At 39.9% G+C, this 15373-nt stretch overlaps 2 protein-coding genes across 2 annotated transcripts in view; both read left to right on the top strand.

The window, feature by feature from the left end:
• The first annotated feature begins 1533 nt into the window (after nt 1-1533).
• On the top strand, nt 1534-4942 carry LOC125229574 (nucleolin-like). The gene is made up of 3 exons (XM_048134454.1): nt 1534-1690; nt 2900-3099; nt 3617-4942. Exons 1-3 carry the CDS (start codon nt 1665-1667, stop codon nt 3745-3747), a joined length of 357 nt encoding a protein of 118 aa, XP_047990411.1. The 5' UTR covers nt 1534-1664; the 3' UTR covers nt 3748-4942.
• Nucleotides 4943-5058: 116 nt separating this feature from the next.
• Nucleotides 5059-15373, top strand: part of LOC125229560 (ionotropic receptor 25a) — a 56786-nt gene continuing 46471 nt past the window's right edge. Inside the window, exons 1-8 of the mRNA XM_048134435.1 lie at nt 5059-5454; nt 5570-5719; nt 7905-8207; nt 8284-8698; nt 8828-8942; nt 9182-9421; nt 9756-10144; nt 11228-11431. Of these exons, the coding sequence (XP_047990392.1) occupies nt 5376-5454; nt 5570-5719; nt 7905-8207; nt 8284-8698; nt 8828-8942; nt 9182-9421; nt 9756-10144; nt 11228-11431 (1895 nt within the window). The 5' untranslated portion in view covers nt 5059-5375. The remainder of the gene's footprint in view (nt 5455-5569; nt 5720-7904; nt 8208-8283; nt 8699-8827; nt 8943-9181; nt 9422-9755; nt 10145-11227; nt 11432-15373) is intronic.

Raw genomic sequence — 15373 nt, 5'->3', positions numbered from 1 at the left:
TGGACGAACGTTACTCCACTGCGAGCGTGAGATCGTCCTCTTAGGCGCTTCTCGACGACGTCCTGCAGAAGCGAAAAAAGCGAAGAAATATCGGATCCTGCCGTGGTTAGGCTTTGAAATTAGTTCTGACAGAGAAATATCGACATAGGAACTAGAGGAATCATATCGGAATCTTGTTTGTACAAAATTTATTTCTATGAGTTTTATGTCGCAAAAGTCTGTTTCTTCATCTTAAGTTTCTATTTCTGATTCCCTAAGAGCGAATTATGTTTCTCTGTCATTTAATACTACAACAATAAAAGCAATATGTGTCAGTTTTTGCAACCACCACAAACATTATTATTAAATTATGTAGTTGTATAAACCCGAGGTACTACTTATAGGACTTAATATTTTTACATCCCGTATTTCGTAAAATATAAGCAAAATCAAAGAAATTATTACTTAACTCCGTAAAATAACTAATAAAAAGAAGATAATTTAAAAATTAGTAAAAAATTACTCAAGATTACATGAATAAAATTGGATTTACTAACCTCTCCTTCACGGAATACCCATGTTGCCTTCTGTAACTTGTCAGTTTGACAATTTTTTTTTATTGTTCAAGCTTATGAGTGTGTTCACATTCAAACTAAAATACCCCTCTAGAAAATCGTATACGTCAGTTTAAATTGGCGCGAAATTTGAAATCAAAATGATGGCTTTTATAATAAGTCCTACTGGTAGGACCGTGGTACGCTATGACTATACAGTCGTTGAAGAAGCTGGGTCTGAATGACCAACTTAATTATTACTATAGGAAGGACCTTGGGCCTTAGGAGGATAAGTAGGTAAGTATCTTTTTTGAAACTTTAACTTTCTTTTTTGAAATAAAACGTTGGCACATTAGTAGATAATAGGTATTAATTGGGTAAAGTTTATTAAAATAGGGACAAAGACAAATTTTTGCCGGCCGGCAGCCGGTAACCGGTAACTACAGTAACCTCGTATAGTCCCCAGTCAATCGAAATTAACTTGGCGTGGGCACTGGTGTGCTTCCACGTGGGAAAAAATATTGTATGTTTTAATGTAACTAAGTTAATATTAAAACGTAGGTTACTATTAGAATTTCCATTTATATCATGCCTAACACCGGATGCCCTGGTTGACCTTTGGTTACTTTGAAAAGGGGCTTGTCTAGGTTTTCCCGTGGTTTTCCCACAACGCTCCACATTACCTTTAGTAAGGACTCTAGGGACTTAGGCTATAGTAAAAAAAAAACGTTTTCGTTGTTTAAGTAGTTCTACATATTTTTAAAAATACGTGGAATTATACTAATAAATTTATTTTGAAAACAGAGCAAGGTAAAGGTATAAAATTATTTCTTGTTCGTTTTTGCCTCATTTTAAACCCAAATTCAAGGTTGCCTGAGTCAGAAGAGAGAAAAATACTGTCGTCCTTCTCCAACTTGTAGAAAAGAGGTATGGTACTGTTTCACTGCTACGATGTAAGCGCGCTTACTTCACTACAAACCGCGGCCCCGCGAAGCGACGCGCATGATATTTTCTATTTCCTCCTCCCCTCCTTCATTTGGACGTCGGTGTTTGTGCAGTGAACAGTGCCGTACAGTGCGTGACACGTGCTTGGTTAAATTAAATAAAAAGATCAAAATCTTCTAAATAACAATGGCAGACGCAGCAATTGAAAAGAAGTAAGTGATTTTAAGTTTTTACGAATTCTGTTAAATTAAGTTTTTGTTTTTTTAGTTTTGGCGGCTTTGGAAAACGTGATCAAAATGGCTTCCTATTATAGTGTGAAATTGGTATTTTCCCTACAAGTACTTAATTTTCCATGCAGTTTTTAGGTTCCTAGCGCTCAGAAGAGTAAAGATAGTGTTTTATGCTATTGTTTTGATGCATATCGATAGTTTTGTTATACTTATCCTGCGGACGCCGTCGGCTAGTACACGCGGGAAAATGTGCGATGTCAATTCTTTTGATGTTTCGTGTTGTAGTGTTAAAGTTTAGCCCATTTTAAGTTGTTTCGGTATTGAACCGGTTTATCAATTTTTATTTAAATAATATCAGAATATTGCTAGTCGCGTCGTTTCATTAATATCTTGAAGTAAAAGCATGCCGGGTGGCGGGCGCGGGCCGCGCTTGGATTCAAGATGGCGCTTGGTGCGCAGCGTGCCGGCGCGCCGCCACTCCGCGTCCTCCGTCGCCGCGCTCTTTTTAAAATATTATTTTGAATTTGCACACGCGGACTTTTCGAGAATGCGCGGTCTTGAATAGGTCAATGGCTTTTTTTTATTACTATGAAGTTCATTCATTTTAAGTAACTACATACGTGTTTAGCATTGCTAATTTATTGTTTTAGTAATGTTTTCGAAGCCATCGAACTATTTATTTGCAAACTTTTGACAGGTTGCAGTCAAGTAAACGTAAACGTCATTCCATATCGTTACGCTATCAGACTGAGAATATATTGGCAGGTGTTGTCAGCGATCGGCGTTGGCTTTTGCAACACGTCGGTTACGTTATCGCAAGCACCGGTACGGCACGTATGTTGTCATTAGTTATTTTTAACGCTTCCAAGCGGCGTCTCTACTGGAGCGAGTAACTTATTCAGCGAATCGTGTTTACGTTTGGTTTCCGCTTTTGCAACTTTCCCACATGCAGCCTTGCGAAACAACGGCCCTTGTTTTTGTTCCGACACACTTTTCCTTTTATACCCCTACCACGCTCTGATCCGTCGAGTGTATGTGCTTCGTAAAGTTGCATTACGTTTATCCAAGTTCCGTTACTTGTTATCCAATAGGCTCACGTAAGCGCGTATATTACGCTCGGTGTTCGTGTTAAAGTTAATAAGGTTTCTGATCATCTACGCTTCGACTAACTTAGTCACTCAAATTTTTCAGTGACGCCGCTCCCGAGGAGGTCACCTCTACCGAAGCGGCGAAGGAGTCTCCAGTGAAGAAGTCTCCCGCCAAAAAGGTCGCGGAAGCGCCCGAGAGCAACGGCAAGGAAGAAAATGGCAGCGGAGACGCGCCAGAGGACACCCCTGCCGAGAACGGTGACGCCGAAGAGAGCAATGACGCCACCGAAAACGGAGACTCAGGTTTGTATACTTTTTTATTTCTTTACATTTACATCCATACTTGACAAGAACCATCAGGGAATGGCCCTTAGGCAGCGTCCCCACTTAGGCGTCGCGTGTCTCGCGGCGCGCAACGGACGTCTCCGCCACGCCGCCTGAATGTAATTCAAAAAACGTCTCCTCAGTACATTTTGTATAGGAAGGACGTAAGACGCGCCCCAGGCGGCGGCGGAATGTACTGAGGAGACATTTGTTAAATTACATTCAGGTGGCGTGGCAGAGACGTCCGTTGCGCGCCGCAAGACATGCGTCTTATGAGTGTGGATGGTCCCTTACATATTATATTTGGATTTGGTCTCAAGTACTCAAACATACCATATATGTAATACTGTATTTATTACCACTTCATCTTAAGTGGTCTTTGTGAAAATTGATGCCTTTTTAAAAAAGAAAAGGATTTCTTTTATAGAGTTTTAAACTATTATGTGTTAGATTGAAGTTTTACACAAAATATTCATTGTATTTTATCATATTACAGAAAAGAAGGAAGCTGCCGTGAAGAGGAAATCCGTTGCTGACAACGGTGATGCTGAGAAGACCACCCCTGAGAAGAAAGCGAAAGTGGTAGACGAAGCCCCCGTTCCAGAGGCCGAGGAAGCCGCAGCCTAAACCTCACTCCGCACACCGCTCGGTTTACTGCAATGCATCCATGTTCAATAGGGCTCAACTCTCTTCAAACAGACTGAATTATATACTACATATCCTATACGCAAATTATGCCCCACAGCAAACCCAAGCAATAGATTTTATACATTATATTATATGTATAACTTATACCGATGTAATAGAGTTGAGCTCTTTTGTGACAACACTAAGTTTAGGTTTATGATACATTGTGTATTAAACTTACCTGTGAAGTACCTGTAAAGTGTAAATTAATATTAAAACAGTTGGTCATGCACTGTGACAAGTGCATCGCAGTGAACTGATCACCTGAAGTTGGTTAGGTGTTGTATGCTGTTTTGCGTATTGGTGTCTATTTCAACAGACTTAGAAATGGGTTATTGAATTGATAACTATTAACTTACATTGGTTTGGTAATTGAATAATATGTTTTTGCCAGTAAAATACTGCCAAAGTAATTCACTATGTGTGAAATCAATTCACAATCCGTTCTGTGAACGACGCGCTTATACAGCCTCCGAGAAACAAGGATTCTAGATTAATTAAGATTTTAATGTTTAGATAATTCAGTTGTAAATTTAAGTTAGCAGTTACGTCGCACATTATTTTTCATAGGCATTATTACTTAACCATTTAAACATTCCTTTGACATTTTGGTCATTATGCACTGTGGTAGTCAAGCCAGCTGGGCCAGTGGCGCTGAAGGCAGTCAATGGAATATACAAACCACAGTGCTACAAGTAATTTTAAGGAACGAAAATGAATTAAAGTTCAAAGTTGACATATAAGGTGATACAATATTGACATCCTACTTTTTGTGCTATTTTAGTGATTCTATGGACGCATCTTTATTTTTCTTATATCCTGTTTTTCTAATTTATTTTCTTCTCCATTTATATGTGATAGAAGATTACAAACCTCGAATGTAAGATAATCCTTGGAAATGAATCTTCATTTTTATTGCCAAACAAAATATATTGAAACACATTGTGTTCTGTGTTAGAGATTTAAAACTAAGATTTTAGACTAACTTTTTAACAACTTAACATTCATGTTTAAATTTTGATTCAAGAGTACATTTAGATTATTAGAATATAGTAGAGTGTACAGTTTTAACACTTCTCGTACCAGTGGAGTTAGTGTTTGTAAAACATTTCTGGCAATAAAATAGTCCAATCAATATGTTGTTTATACTTTTCAAACCACCCATCAAAAAATATTTAATGTAAGCCTTAATCGCTTTTATACTATTGTAGATACAAGGTAAAATGTTATAGATAATTATATCGATGGCGAAGTGCCATGAACTCCTAACTAAGTATGAAAACCTAAGTAATTGGGAGTTCATGGTACTTCACCGTCATTACTATTACGATATTGATTGTCATTACTGTTGCGACATCGAAATACAAACAGTGATGGCACAGACATCATCAATAATGAGGTGCTGACCAAGGGCATGCATCGCCGTGGTTACTCGCCACACAACAAATGTACACGTGTGATGCGGCCGCGGCTCCACCAGTCAGCCGCGAGAGGACCAGCAGGCGGGCGGGCTCGGACCGGAGATCGGCATGGTCAAAATAAAATAACATTATCTATAAATTATTAGAATGTCTTCACTCACCATCTTGCTTCTATTTCTGTTCGTGCCAGATTCATTTTCTCAGACGACACAGAATATAAACGTTTGTAAGTGGAATTTTTAGCAGTTAATTTTAAATACGATGTGCTCGTCAACCGCGAACGGTTTATCTAAATAAATGTTGTATGTTATGTTAACCTGTCTCGACTAAAAATATTTCAGTACTAATCAATGAGGAAAATAACGCACTGGCTGAGAAATCGTTCGAAGTGGCGAAAGAGTATGTGCGGCGGAATCCGACTTTGGGGCTGGCGGTTGATCCTGTAATCGTAGTTGGAAACAGAACTGATGCTAAAGCTTTTTTAGAAAATGGTAAGATTTGATGGTTTTATATAGGGGCCGGCCACATCAGAGCGTCGCGTGTCTCGGGGCGTGCAACGGACGTCCGCGCCACGCCACCTGAGTGTAATTCAAAAAACATCTCAGTACATTTTGTATAGGAAGGACGTAAGACGCGCCCCGTTTTTTGAATTACATTCAGGTGGCGTGGCGCGGACGTCCGTTGCGCGCCCCGAGACACGCGACGTTTAAGCCAGCGTTCCCACTTAAGCGTCGCGTGTCTCGGGGCGCGCAACGGACGTCCGCGCCACGCCACCTGAGTGTAATTCAAAAAACGTCTCCTACTACGGAACCCTACACTGAGCGGCCCGACACGCTCTTGGCCGGTTTTTAGGGTTCCGTAGTCAACTAGGAACCCTTATAGTTTCGCCATGTCTGTCTGTCCGTCCGTCCGTCCGTCCGTCCGCGGATAATCTCAGTAACCGTTAGCACTAGAAAGCTGAAATTTGGTACCAATATGTATATTAATCACGCCGACTAAGTGCAGAAATAAAAAATGGGAAAAAATGTTTTATTAAGGTACCCCCCATACATGTAAAGTGGGGGCTGATTTTTTTTTTCATTCGAACCCCAACGTGTGATATATTGTTGGATAGGTATTTAAAAATGAATAAGGGTTTACCAAGATCGTTTTTTGATAATACTAATATTTTCGGAAATAATCGCTCCTAAAGGAAAAAAAAGTGCGTCCCCCCCCCTCTAACTTTTGAACCATATGTTCAAAAAATATGAAAAAAATCACAAAAGTAGAACTTTATAAAGACTTTCTAGGAAAATTATTTTGAACTTGATAGGTTCAGTAGTTTTTGAGAAAAATACGGAAAACTACGGAACCCTACACTGAGTGTGGCCCGACACGCTCTTGGCCGGTTTTTTATTTTTGCACTTTGTTGGCGTGATTGATATACATATTGGTACCAAATTTCAGCTTTCTAGTGCTAACGGTTACTGAGATTATCCGCGGACGGACGGACAGACAGACATGGCGAAACTATAAGGGTTCCTAGTTGACTACGGAACCCTAAAAAACGTCTCCTCAGTACATTTTGTATAGGAAGGACGTAAGACGCGCCCTAGGTGGCGTGGCGGCGGCGTGGCGTCTTACGTCCTTCCTATACAAAATGTACTGAGGAGACGTTTTTAGGGTTCCGTAGTCAACTAGGAACCCTTATAGTTTCGCCATGTCTGTCTGTCCGTCCGTCCGTCCGTCCGCGGATAATCTCAGTAACCGTAAGCACTAGAAAGCTGAAATTCGGTACCAATATGTATATCAATCACGCCAACAAAGTGCAAAAATAAAAAATGGAAAAAAAATGTTTTATTAGGGTACCCCCCCCTACATGTAAAGTGGGGGATGATATTTTTTTTCATTCCAACCCCAACGTGTGATATATTGTTGGATAGGTATTTTAAAATGAATAAGGGGTTTACTAAGATCGTTTTTTGATAATATTAATATTTTCGGAAATAATCGCTCCTAAAGGAAAAAAAAGTGCGTCCCCCCCCCCTCTAACTTTTGAACCATATGTTTAAAAAAATATGAAAAAAATCACAAAAGTAGAACTTTATAAAGACTTTCTAGGAAAATTGTTTTGAACTTGATAGGTTCAGTAGTTTTTGAGAAAAATACGAAAAACTACGGAACCCTACACTGATCGTGGCCCGACACGCTCTTGGCCGGTTTTTGAATTACACTCAAGTGGCGTGGCGCGGACGTCCGTCTTAATTTATTGACATTTTCTTGCATTGTCTGAGTGACACTACAGACCTTTAAAAGCAGATTCGACAGATTAACATATTTTTTCGTCTATGATGCTGGCTGGCTATAAAAGTACCTACCTTTTATAGCCAGCCAGCATCATGAATTCCAAAAAGTCTGTTAAACCATTTCCGTCACTAGAAAAAAGCAGCAAATTAAAAAGTATACATGCGGAAATGTTTATAATAGATATCGTCCCACAGATTTTTTTTTATGTCGCGCGTGTTTTAGCGACGAACTTAGACCGTCGTCTATATTATTTATTAATCTCTATTCTATTCTATATTTATTATAGTTGTTAATTTATTAACTCTGGCGTAGGTACGCTGACTTATAAGCAATAATCAGATTTCGCGCCTTTTGGCTACTGTGTATAAATTATACAGATGTTGGTTGTAGTTTGCAGAAAATACAATGACATGTTGTCTGCCAAGAAAACGCCGCACGTCGTCCTTGATTTTACCATGACCGGCGTGGGCTCAGAGACCATAAAGTCGTTCACCGCAGCACTGGGCCTGCCCACTATTTCTGGCTCATTCGGCCAGGCCGGCGACCTGCGTCAGTGGCGGAACCTCGATGCCAATCAGACCAAGTTCCTCTTGCAAGTGATGCCGCCGGCCGACATTCTACCAGAGTCCATAAGAGCCATAGTTACTAAGCAAGACATCACTAACGCTGCTATTATCTTTGACGAGTTCTTTGGTATGTTTTTAAAAGCTTTGTGTTTTGGGGTTTCCCCTGTGTTAGTGTTGCCTCATGTAATATTTTATTTTTTCAGTGATGGATCATAAATACAAATCACTTCTTCAAAACATTCCCACTAGACATGTCATAACGCCAGTCAAAAGTTTTAATAGAGACGAAATTAAAACTCAATTAAGGAGTTTACGGGAGCTTGATATAGTCAATTTCTTCGTCGTGGGCAGTCTGCGGACTATAAAAAATGTTCTCGATGCGGCGGATGAAAACCAGTATTTTGGGAGGAAAACAGCTTGGTTCGCCTTGACGCTGGATAAAGGAGACATCAGTTGCGGTTGTAAAGACGCTACAATTGTGTACATGAAACCGACTCCTGACGCGAAAAGCCGAGACCGGCTAGGAAAGATCAAAACGACGTACAGCATGAACGGAGAACCTGAGATCACCTCCGCGTTCTACTTCGACCTCTCCCTGAGAACATTCCTTACCGTCAAGTAATAAACTACCTATTTTCAGTGCTTGTGTACCTAATCACGTAAAATTAGCTCTAAACCGCGTGTAATGCTAGGTAGAGTCTAATTATAGAGCGGCATATTCCATGACTCCGTTTTATGATTTTCCAGATCACTGCTGGATTCTGGCAAATGGCCAAATGATATGAGATATATTAGTTGTGACGATTACGACGGTAAGAATACTCCTAATCGGACCTTGGATCTGAAGACGGCTTTTCACGAGGTACCTACGAGTTAACGGCGTCTGTTACTACCTGCAGGGTTAGCACATGATTACCGCGGGAGTATGTCGCCGCGAGATAGACTACCCGTCCTTATGTCATTAATACAGTTAGAAGAAGACGTGTCATCTATCTCGCGGCGACATACTCTCGCTTCAATCATGTGCTAGGCCTACTGGCGTAGAAACAATACGCGCTCTGTTTATGACATGCAATTTATTAACAGTGCAAACTTTTACAGATAAAAGAAACACCGACGTACGCTCCTTTCTTTATACCCGAGGACGATCCGATGAATGGCAGAAGTTACATGGAATTTAACACCGATTTGTCGGCGGTTACCGTGAAAGACGGCGCGTCCATAGGCAGCCGGAACTTAGGTTCCTGGAAGGCCGGGCTTTCTAACCCGCTGTCGCTTACCGATCCCCAAAATATGAGCGATTATTCGGCCCAACTTGTATATAGAGTGGTTACTGTAGAGGTGGGTGAACTCCGCTCATTGTTCTTGTTCTGAATGTTTTCGTCTTTTGATAAAAATCTCGAACAGCTGTGTAAACAATCTTGTCATAATTTCTTTGCTCTACACCGGTTCATTAATCGCTATATATACACATGTGAGTTGACAAAATTGTGAAATAAGTACAGAACATTTTTTTGCGAATCACGATTACTCGATCTACAGTTGCACACTACTATCTTACTGAAACCACCACCATGCAGATCCTTTTATTACTTAGTATAGACGCACTTTTTCTATAGCGAAACTACCTATAGGTACCTTTGTCAAGTTATCATTCTGTTGTTTTTGTTATTAGCAAAAACCGTTCATTATAAGGGATGACGATGCCCCAAAAGGTTTCAAAGGGTATTGTATCGATCTCATCGAGGAGATTCGCCAAATCGTCAAGTTCGACTATGAAATTACGCTCGTACCCGACGGTAACTTCGGTACTATGGACGAAAACGGCAATTGGAATGGAATCATCAAGGAACTCATCGAAAAGCGAGCTGACATAGGATTGACGTCATTATCCGTGATGGCGGAGCGAGAAAACGTGGTAGATTTCACCGTTCCCTACTACGATTTAGTAGGCATCACGATCCTGATGAAATTGCCCCGAACGCCGACTTCTCTTTTCAAATTCCTAACCGTTTTGGAGGACGACGTCTGGCTGTCCATACTGGCTGCATATTTCTTTACTAGGTAAGCATGCTAAAACCTGTTTACAAGGTAAAGTTGTTTGATTAAGCGCACCATGCCATATTTAATAGCCGATTTCTTGATAAATACCAAACGATCTTGGACCAGTGAACTTGTACCGTCGCGTGAGTAAAATTGGTTATGGCTGGTCATCCGTGACATTTATACGTTTATTACAATTGGTAACGATCGATGGGCGATCGTACACCTGCTTCCATAATTCTTATCTGATTTTGTGGAACGAGGTCAAACGGTGACCAGGGTGCGATCCCTATCGCTCTTGCGTATTGGCGCGACAGAGCCAGACTACGTTTCGTTTTCGTTTGGCGTCGGAGAAATGCCATTCGGCTACGGGGCCTGTCTATCTTCCATTACTTAAGGTAAAACACTAAAACAGTTTATGATTCATAACTCTTTAAGTTTTATGGATTTCGAAGTTTATTGACCAGCCAGCAACCGATTTGAAATAAGTGAACAATTGAACAATAAGGTCTGGCTAACTGATTGTGTTCAGACGTAGAATAACTGAAATCGTTAAGTTTAAGAAAGGAATGCATTGGTAAGATCATGCAATTGCAATGGGATAATGTCAGATAATTATATACCTACGTTAAGTAGTAGGTACATGTAGTAAAGTAGAGTTGGTAGAGCTTATTTAGTCTATTGTTGCGTTAAGTATGTTAACCCATTACAACATGTAAATGAATACTGTCCTAAAATTGAAGTTTACATGTTTATTATAAAATTACCAATTTACATTAGTTAGTTTTTTTTTATAAATATTGGGGACACCTTACACAGATCAACTTAGCCCCACACTAAGCAAAGCTTGTACGATGGGTGCTAAGCGACGATATACATACTTAAATAGATAAATACATACTTATATACTTAGAAAACATCCATGACTCAGAAACAAATATCTGTGCTCATCACACAAATAAATGCCCTTACCGGGATTCGAACCCAGGACCGCGGCTTAGCAGGCAGGGTCACTACCGACTGAGCCAGACCGGTCGTCAAGTTAATAGTTACTTACCGATATCAATACATACAGTTTAATAATATATCGATTTTAAATTCCAGTTTTCTAATGTGGGTCTTTGACAAATGGAGTCCATACAGCTATCAAAATAACCGCGAAAAATATAAAGATGACGAAGAAAAGCGCGAATTCAACCTAAAGGAATGTCTATGGTTCTGCATGACATCACTGACTCCGCAAGGAGGTGGGGAGGCGCCGAAAAACCTCTCTGGGCGACTGCTGGCCGCTACGTGGTGGCTGTTTGGGTAAATGCCATTTAAAAATATACAATTTAAAAAAAAAAAATTTAACGCGGACGTAATTAAGTCAATGTATGCTTTAAAACGCTACAATTAAGATTGATATTTGGTTAAACGGCATTGCTTGTAAGTACTCTATGATGTTTTTCTCAAAATTAACACGTAGTGTCATGGAACAAAGTTGAATTTTATGACAACTAGTAAGTATGGCTGATTAATTTTGAACTGCGAAATCTGTGCATTTCTGCAATATGCCGTTTTAATTAACTAATTTGTTGTTTATTGCCTCGCACGCGTTCGATGTCGTAAAAATTAAGACCCGGCCATACAGCCAGCGGGACGGGCGTAGATAGCCAATTTGTTCGTAGGTATAAACAATCGATGTACGCATGAAAGGTAATTATTGTGAGCCATGCAAAGGCTCAAGAGCTCAGTTACAGTAGTCCATCATTTAATCCATTGCTTCCAGTTACATTTGGGGCATGACTGACATGACTCCATGGCATGGCATGGCCATCGAGCTCCGATATAGGGGTTTATCATTTAAACCACTGCTTCCAGCTACATTTGCTTTATTACATTGATTGTTCCAATTACAGTGCCAATTAATAATCAGGAATATAACATCAATTAATCATCTACTATCAGTAGTCACAATCCGTACAAAAAGTATTACAACCTAAAAGTGAAGTGCCGCCAAATCTGACGTTTACCGTTGACATTCGCTAAGCCCATGCACAGATGAGCTACGATCAGTATAAGGCTATGTATACAGAATGTTATTCATTGTGATGCTTACATTATGTACCTAGACTTATTATACATTTCCTGGCTGTTGCTTACTTAGATTATGTAATCCTAGCTAGAGTATGTCCCCCGTCCTATCATATACGAATTATGTGCCCCTTATAGGTTACCCATAAGGCATAAATTATGCTCAGGTCAGTACTAAACCAAGCAAGTTTAAGCATTACGAGCTACGGTAGGAAATGTCAGAAGCTCATGCATTTTAAAACGCGACCACGCCCAACAGGTGAATGACCGGGAAATTGGATTTTACTACGGTATTTGTATTTAACCAGTATATAGGTCTATGCCAGTAGGTATTGAACTAGCCTTTTTAGTGCGTGTCTTAGTCACACGTCGCAGTGGACGAAAAGAGATAAAAATAAAGAACGATGTCATAAAGTCAACTAGTGACGGAACTTGAAATATATATATATTTTTTTAAGTTTAGTCTGGAAAACTATAGTTATTTGTTTTACAAGGGGGCAAAGTTGTTGTTTAACCGCACGTGCCAATATTGATACCCGAGCAAGCGAAAGGTTCCAATATGAAGTGGAATCTTGAGGGTTTCAAGGCACGAACTCACGAAGGTTAAACAAACTTTGCCACCGAGTGAAGCACAAAATTTTTCACCTCACTAGCTCGGAAAGGACTTTTTTATTCTTTAAAAACAGATAGCAAAATCGCATTTTATCCACAAGAGTGCAAAGAATATTTGAAATCCGAACGTGTCATTAGTTACTTTTTAAAATATAATTTCTTGTAGAAGCCATGTCCCAGGTAGGACAATTTTCTTCCTGTGCTTTAATTGTCTTAACAAATCATGTGATGCGAACGTAATAGTTATTTGTTTTACAAGGGGGCAAAGTAGTTGTTTAACCGCACGTGCCAATGTTGATACCTGAGCAAGCGAAAGATACCAATATTAAACCGCGAGCCTAGCGAGTGGTTCAAAAAGTGGAATCTTGAGCGTTGCGAGGGTATCAAGGCACGAAGGTTAAACAAACTTTGCCACCGAGTGAAACACAAAATTTTTCACCACACTAACACGAACAAAATACTGCATGACTTTAAAACATCAAAATAAATCAAATCCATCAATTCATTTAATATTTATGATTCAAAATCATCATTTATAGGGAAAATCTAGCAGCCAGATTAAGACATCGAGTTAAAATTTGTATGAAATTACTTTGCCCCCTTGTGGATAAAATGCAATTTTGCTATCTGTTTCGAATCGCAAAGAAAGCCTTTTCCAGTTGGTGTGGTGAAAAGTTATTTGTTACACACGGGATGCAAAGTTATTTTACCTCGTGTGTATTGCAACACTCTCTGAGCTCAGGATTCTATTTTTGAACTACTCGCTTCGCTCAGCATTCTATTTTCGAACCATTCGCTAGCTCGTAGTTCAACCCTAGAATCCATTCGCTAGTTCGTGCTTCAATTCCACACTCGGTTAAAATACAACTTTGCTCCCTTGTATAACAAATAACTGTTTCCCCTCACTAGCTCGGAAACACGTGTTTTGTCCTTTAATACCAGCGGGTAAAAACGCATTTTATCCACTAGTGGGTAAAGTAATTTGACCTTGAATAATGTCAAATTAACTGCTTTAAAATTGACAAAAGTAGGTGAATCTAGTAATAAAGATGATTTACCACCTGTGGAACTACTGGAAGCAGTGATAAACGCATTTTTTGCGTTGTAGTTTCCTCGCTATAGAAGTTTTGTGTTACACTCGAGTGCAAATGTATTTTTTACTTTAAATGTGCTTGCACGCAGGCGGAGCGTGAGTTATAGAAAAATCGTTCTGTACCGTTAAAAAACATATTTTTTCGCGAGTGTGATGAAAAAAGTTCAGGATTCTATTCGCTCGCAACGATTTAACTTACTCTCTCGCTTCGCTCGTGGTTCAACTATAGAATCCTTTCACTTGCTCGTTTTCAATTCCACACTCGGCGTTAAAATACAACTTTGCCCCCTTGTATAACAAATAACTGTTGTTCTAAGACACCTTTACTATGTCTTTAGGTGCAGATTTAGGTACAGTCGACCAAAAATGTGGTTTACCACCCTACGGGTGAGGTTCGTTTAAACGTCATGAGACAACAAGGTCGATTTCCGCTTGCAATAATATTATGTCAGTGACAATCGCTCTGTCTTTATATGACGTTTACGTCATGCCATGTGTCAAGTTAACCTTAACGATCGTTAGAGCTCACAGAAACTTTTGTAAAAACTGGTAGACCACTTACTTGGCCGACTGTACCTACATTGTAGCAAAAGGTATGACATTTATAATGTTACGAGTACCTAAGAATGTTTACGCTGACATCATGAATACCGTCACGAATGGTCAAGACAGGGCATAATTTGTTTGCACATATCTTTTTGACGGTTTATTTCCAATCGTTTTTGCGCCTATTTGTGACTCCATACGTTAAGCTGGAGGACCTCTTCCGTATTTAGATAGATATATACCTATTAGGTACATTTGTTGCATATTTTGAGAGATACACTGGGACTTAATCGCGTATCATAACATTTTGAAAATATGTTTCCGAGACGTTGTTGTTCCCGTGGTCTCGGACAAAATAAGACTAAGTTAAGCAATCATTAATCATCATCATCATCATTATCAGCCTATCCTCGTCCACTGCTGGACATAGGCCTCTTCTAATGCACGCCACTGCTCCCGATCTTCAGCTAATCTCATCCAGCCAACTTGCGGATGTCGTCACTCCATCTTGTCACAGGGCGTCCTGCACCACGTTTACCGAGTCGCGGTCTCCACTCAAGAACCTTTCGGCTCCACCGACCGTCTGTCCTGCGACTAACGTGACCAGCCCACTGCCACTTCAATTTGCTAATCCGGTGAGCTATGTCGGTAACTTTGGTTCTGTGACGGATCACATCATTTCTGATGTGATCCCTCAGAGATACCCCGAGCATAGCCCTCTCCATAGCTCGTTGAGCGACTTTGAATTGGTGGACCAATCATTAATGGGCTCCCATAAAGTCCTTTAGGACATATGTATAAATCACATATAGGAAGCCTTAAATAGTTATTTGTTATACAAGGGGGCAAAGTTGTATTTTAACGCCGAGTGTGGAATTGAAAAACGAGCAAGTGAAAGGATTCTATAGTTGAACCAGGAGCGA

This window comes from Leguminivora glycinivorella, chromosome 9 (assembly GCF_023078275.1).
Source record: "Leguminivora glycinivorella isolate SPB_JAAS2020 chromosome 9, LegGlyc_1.1, whole genome shotgun sequence".
Classification (NCBI taxonomy): Eukaryota; Metazoa; Arthropoda; class Insecta; order Lepidoptera; family Tortricidae; genus Leguminivora; species Leguminivora glycinivorella.
The sequence above is the reverse complement of the archived record's forward strand: the minus strand, read 5'-3'. Positions and strand labels throughout refer to the sequence as shown.

Coding starts and splice junctions, on each gene's coding strand:
- LOC125229574 (XM_048134454.1), top strand. CDS start 1,665: ATGGCAGACGCAGCAATTGAAAAGAA. Junction 1,691..2,899: donor GACGCAGCAATTGAAAAGAA/GTAAGTGATTTT, acceptor CAAATTTTTCAG/TGACGCCGCTCCCGAGGAGG. Junction 3,100..3,616: donor CACCGAAAACGGAGACTCAG/GTTTGTATACTT, acceptor ATCATATTACAG/AAAAGAAGGAAGCTGCCGTG.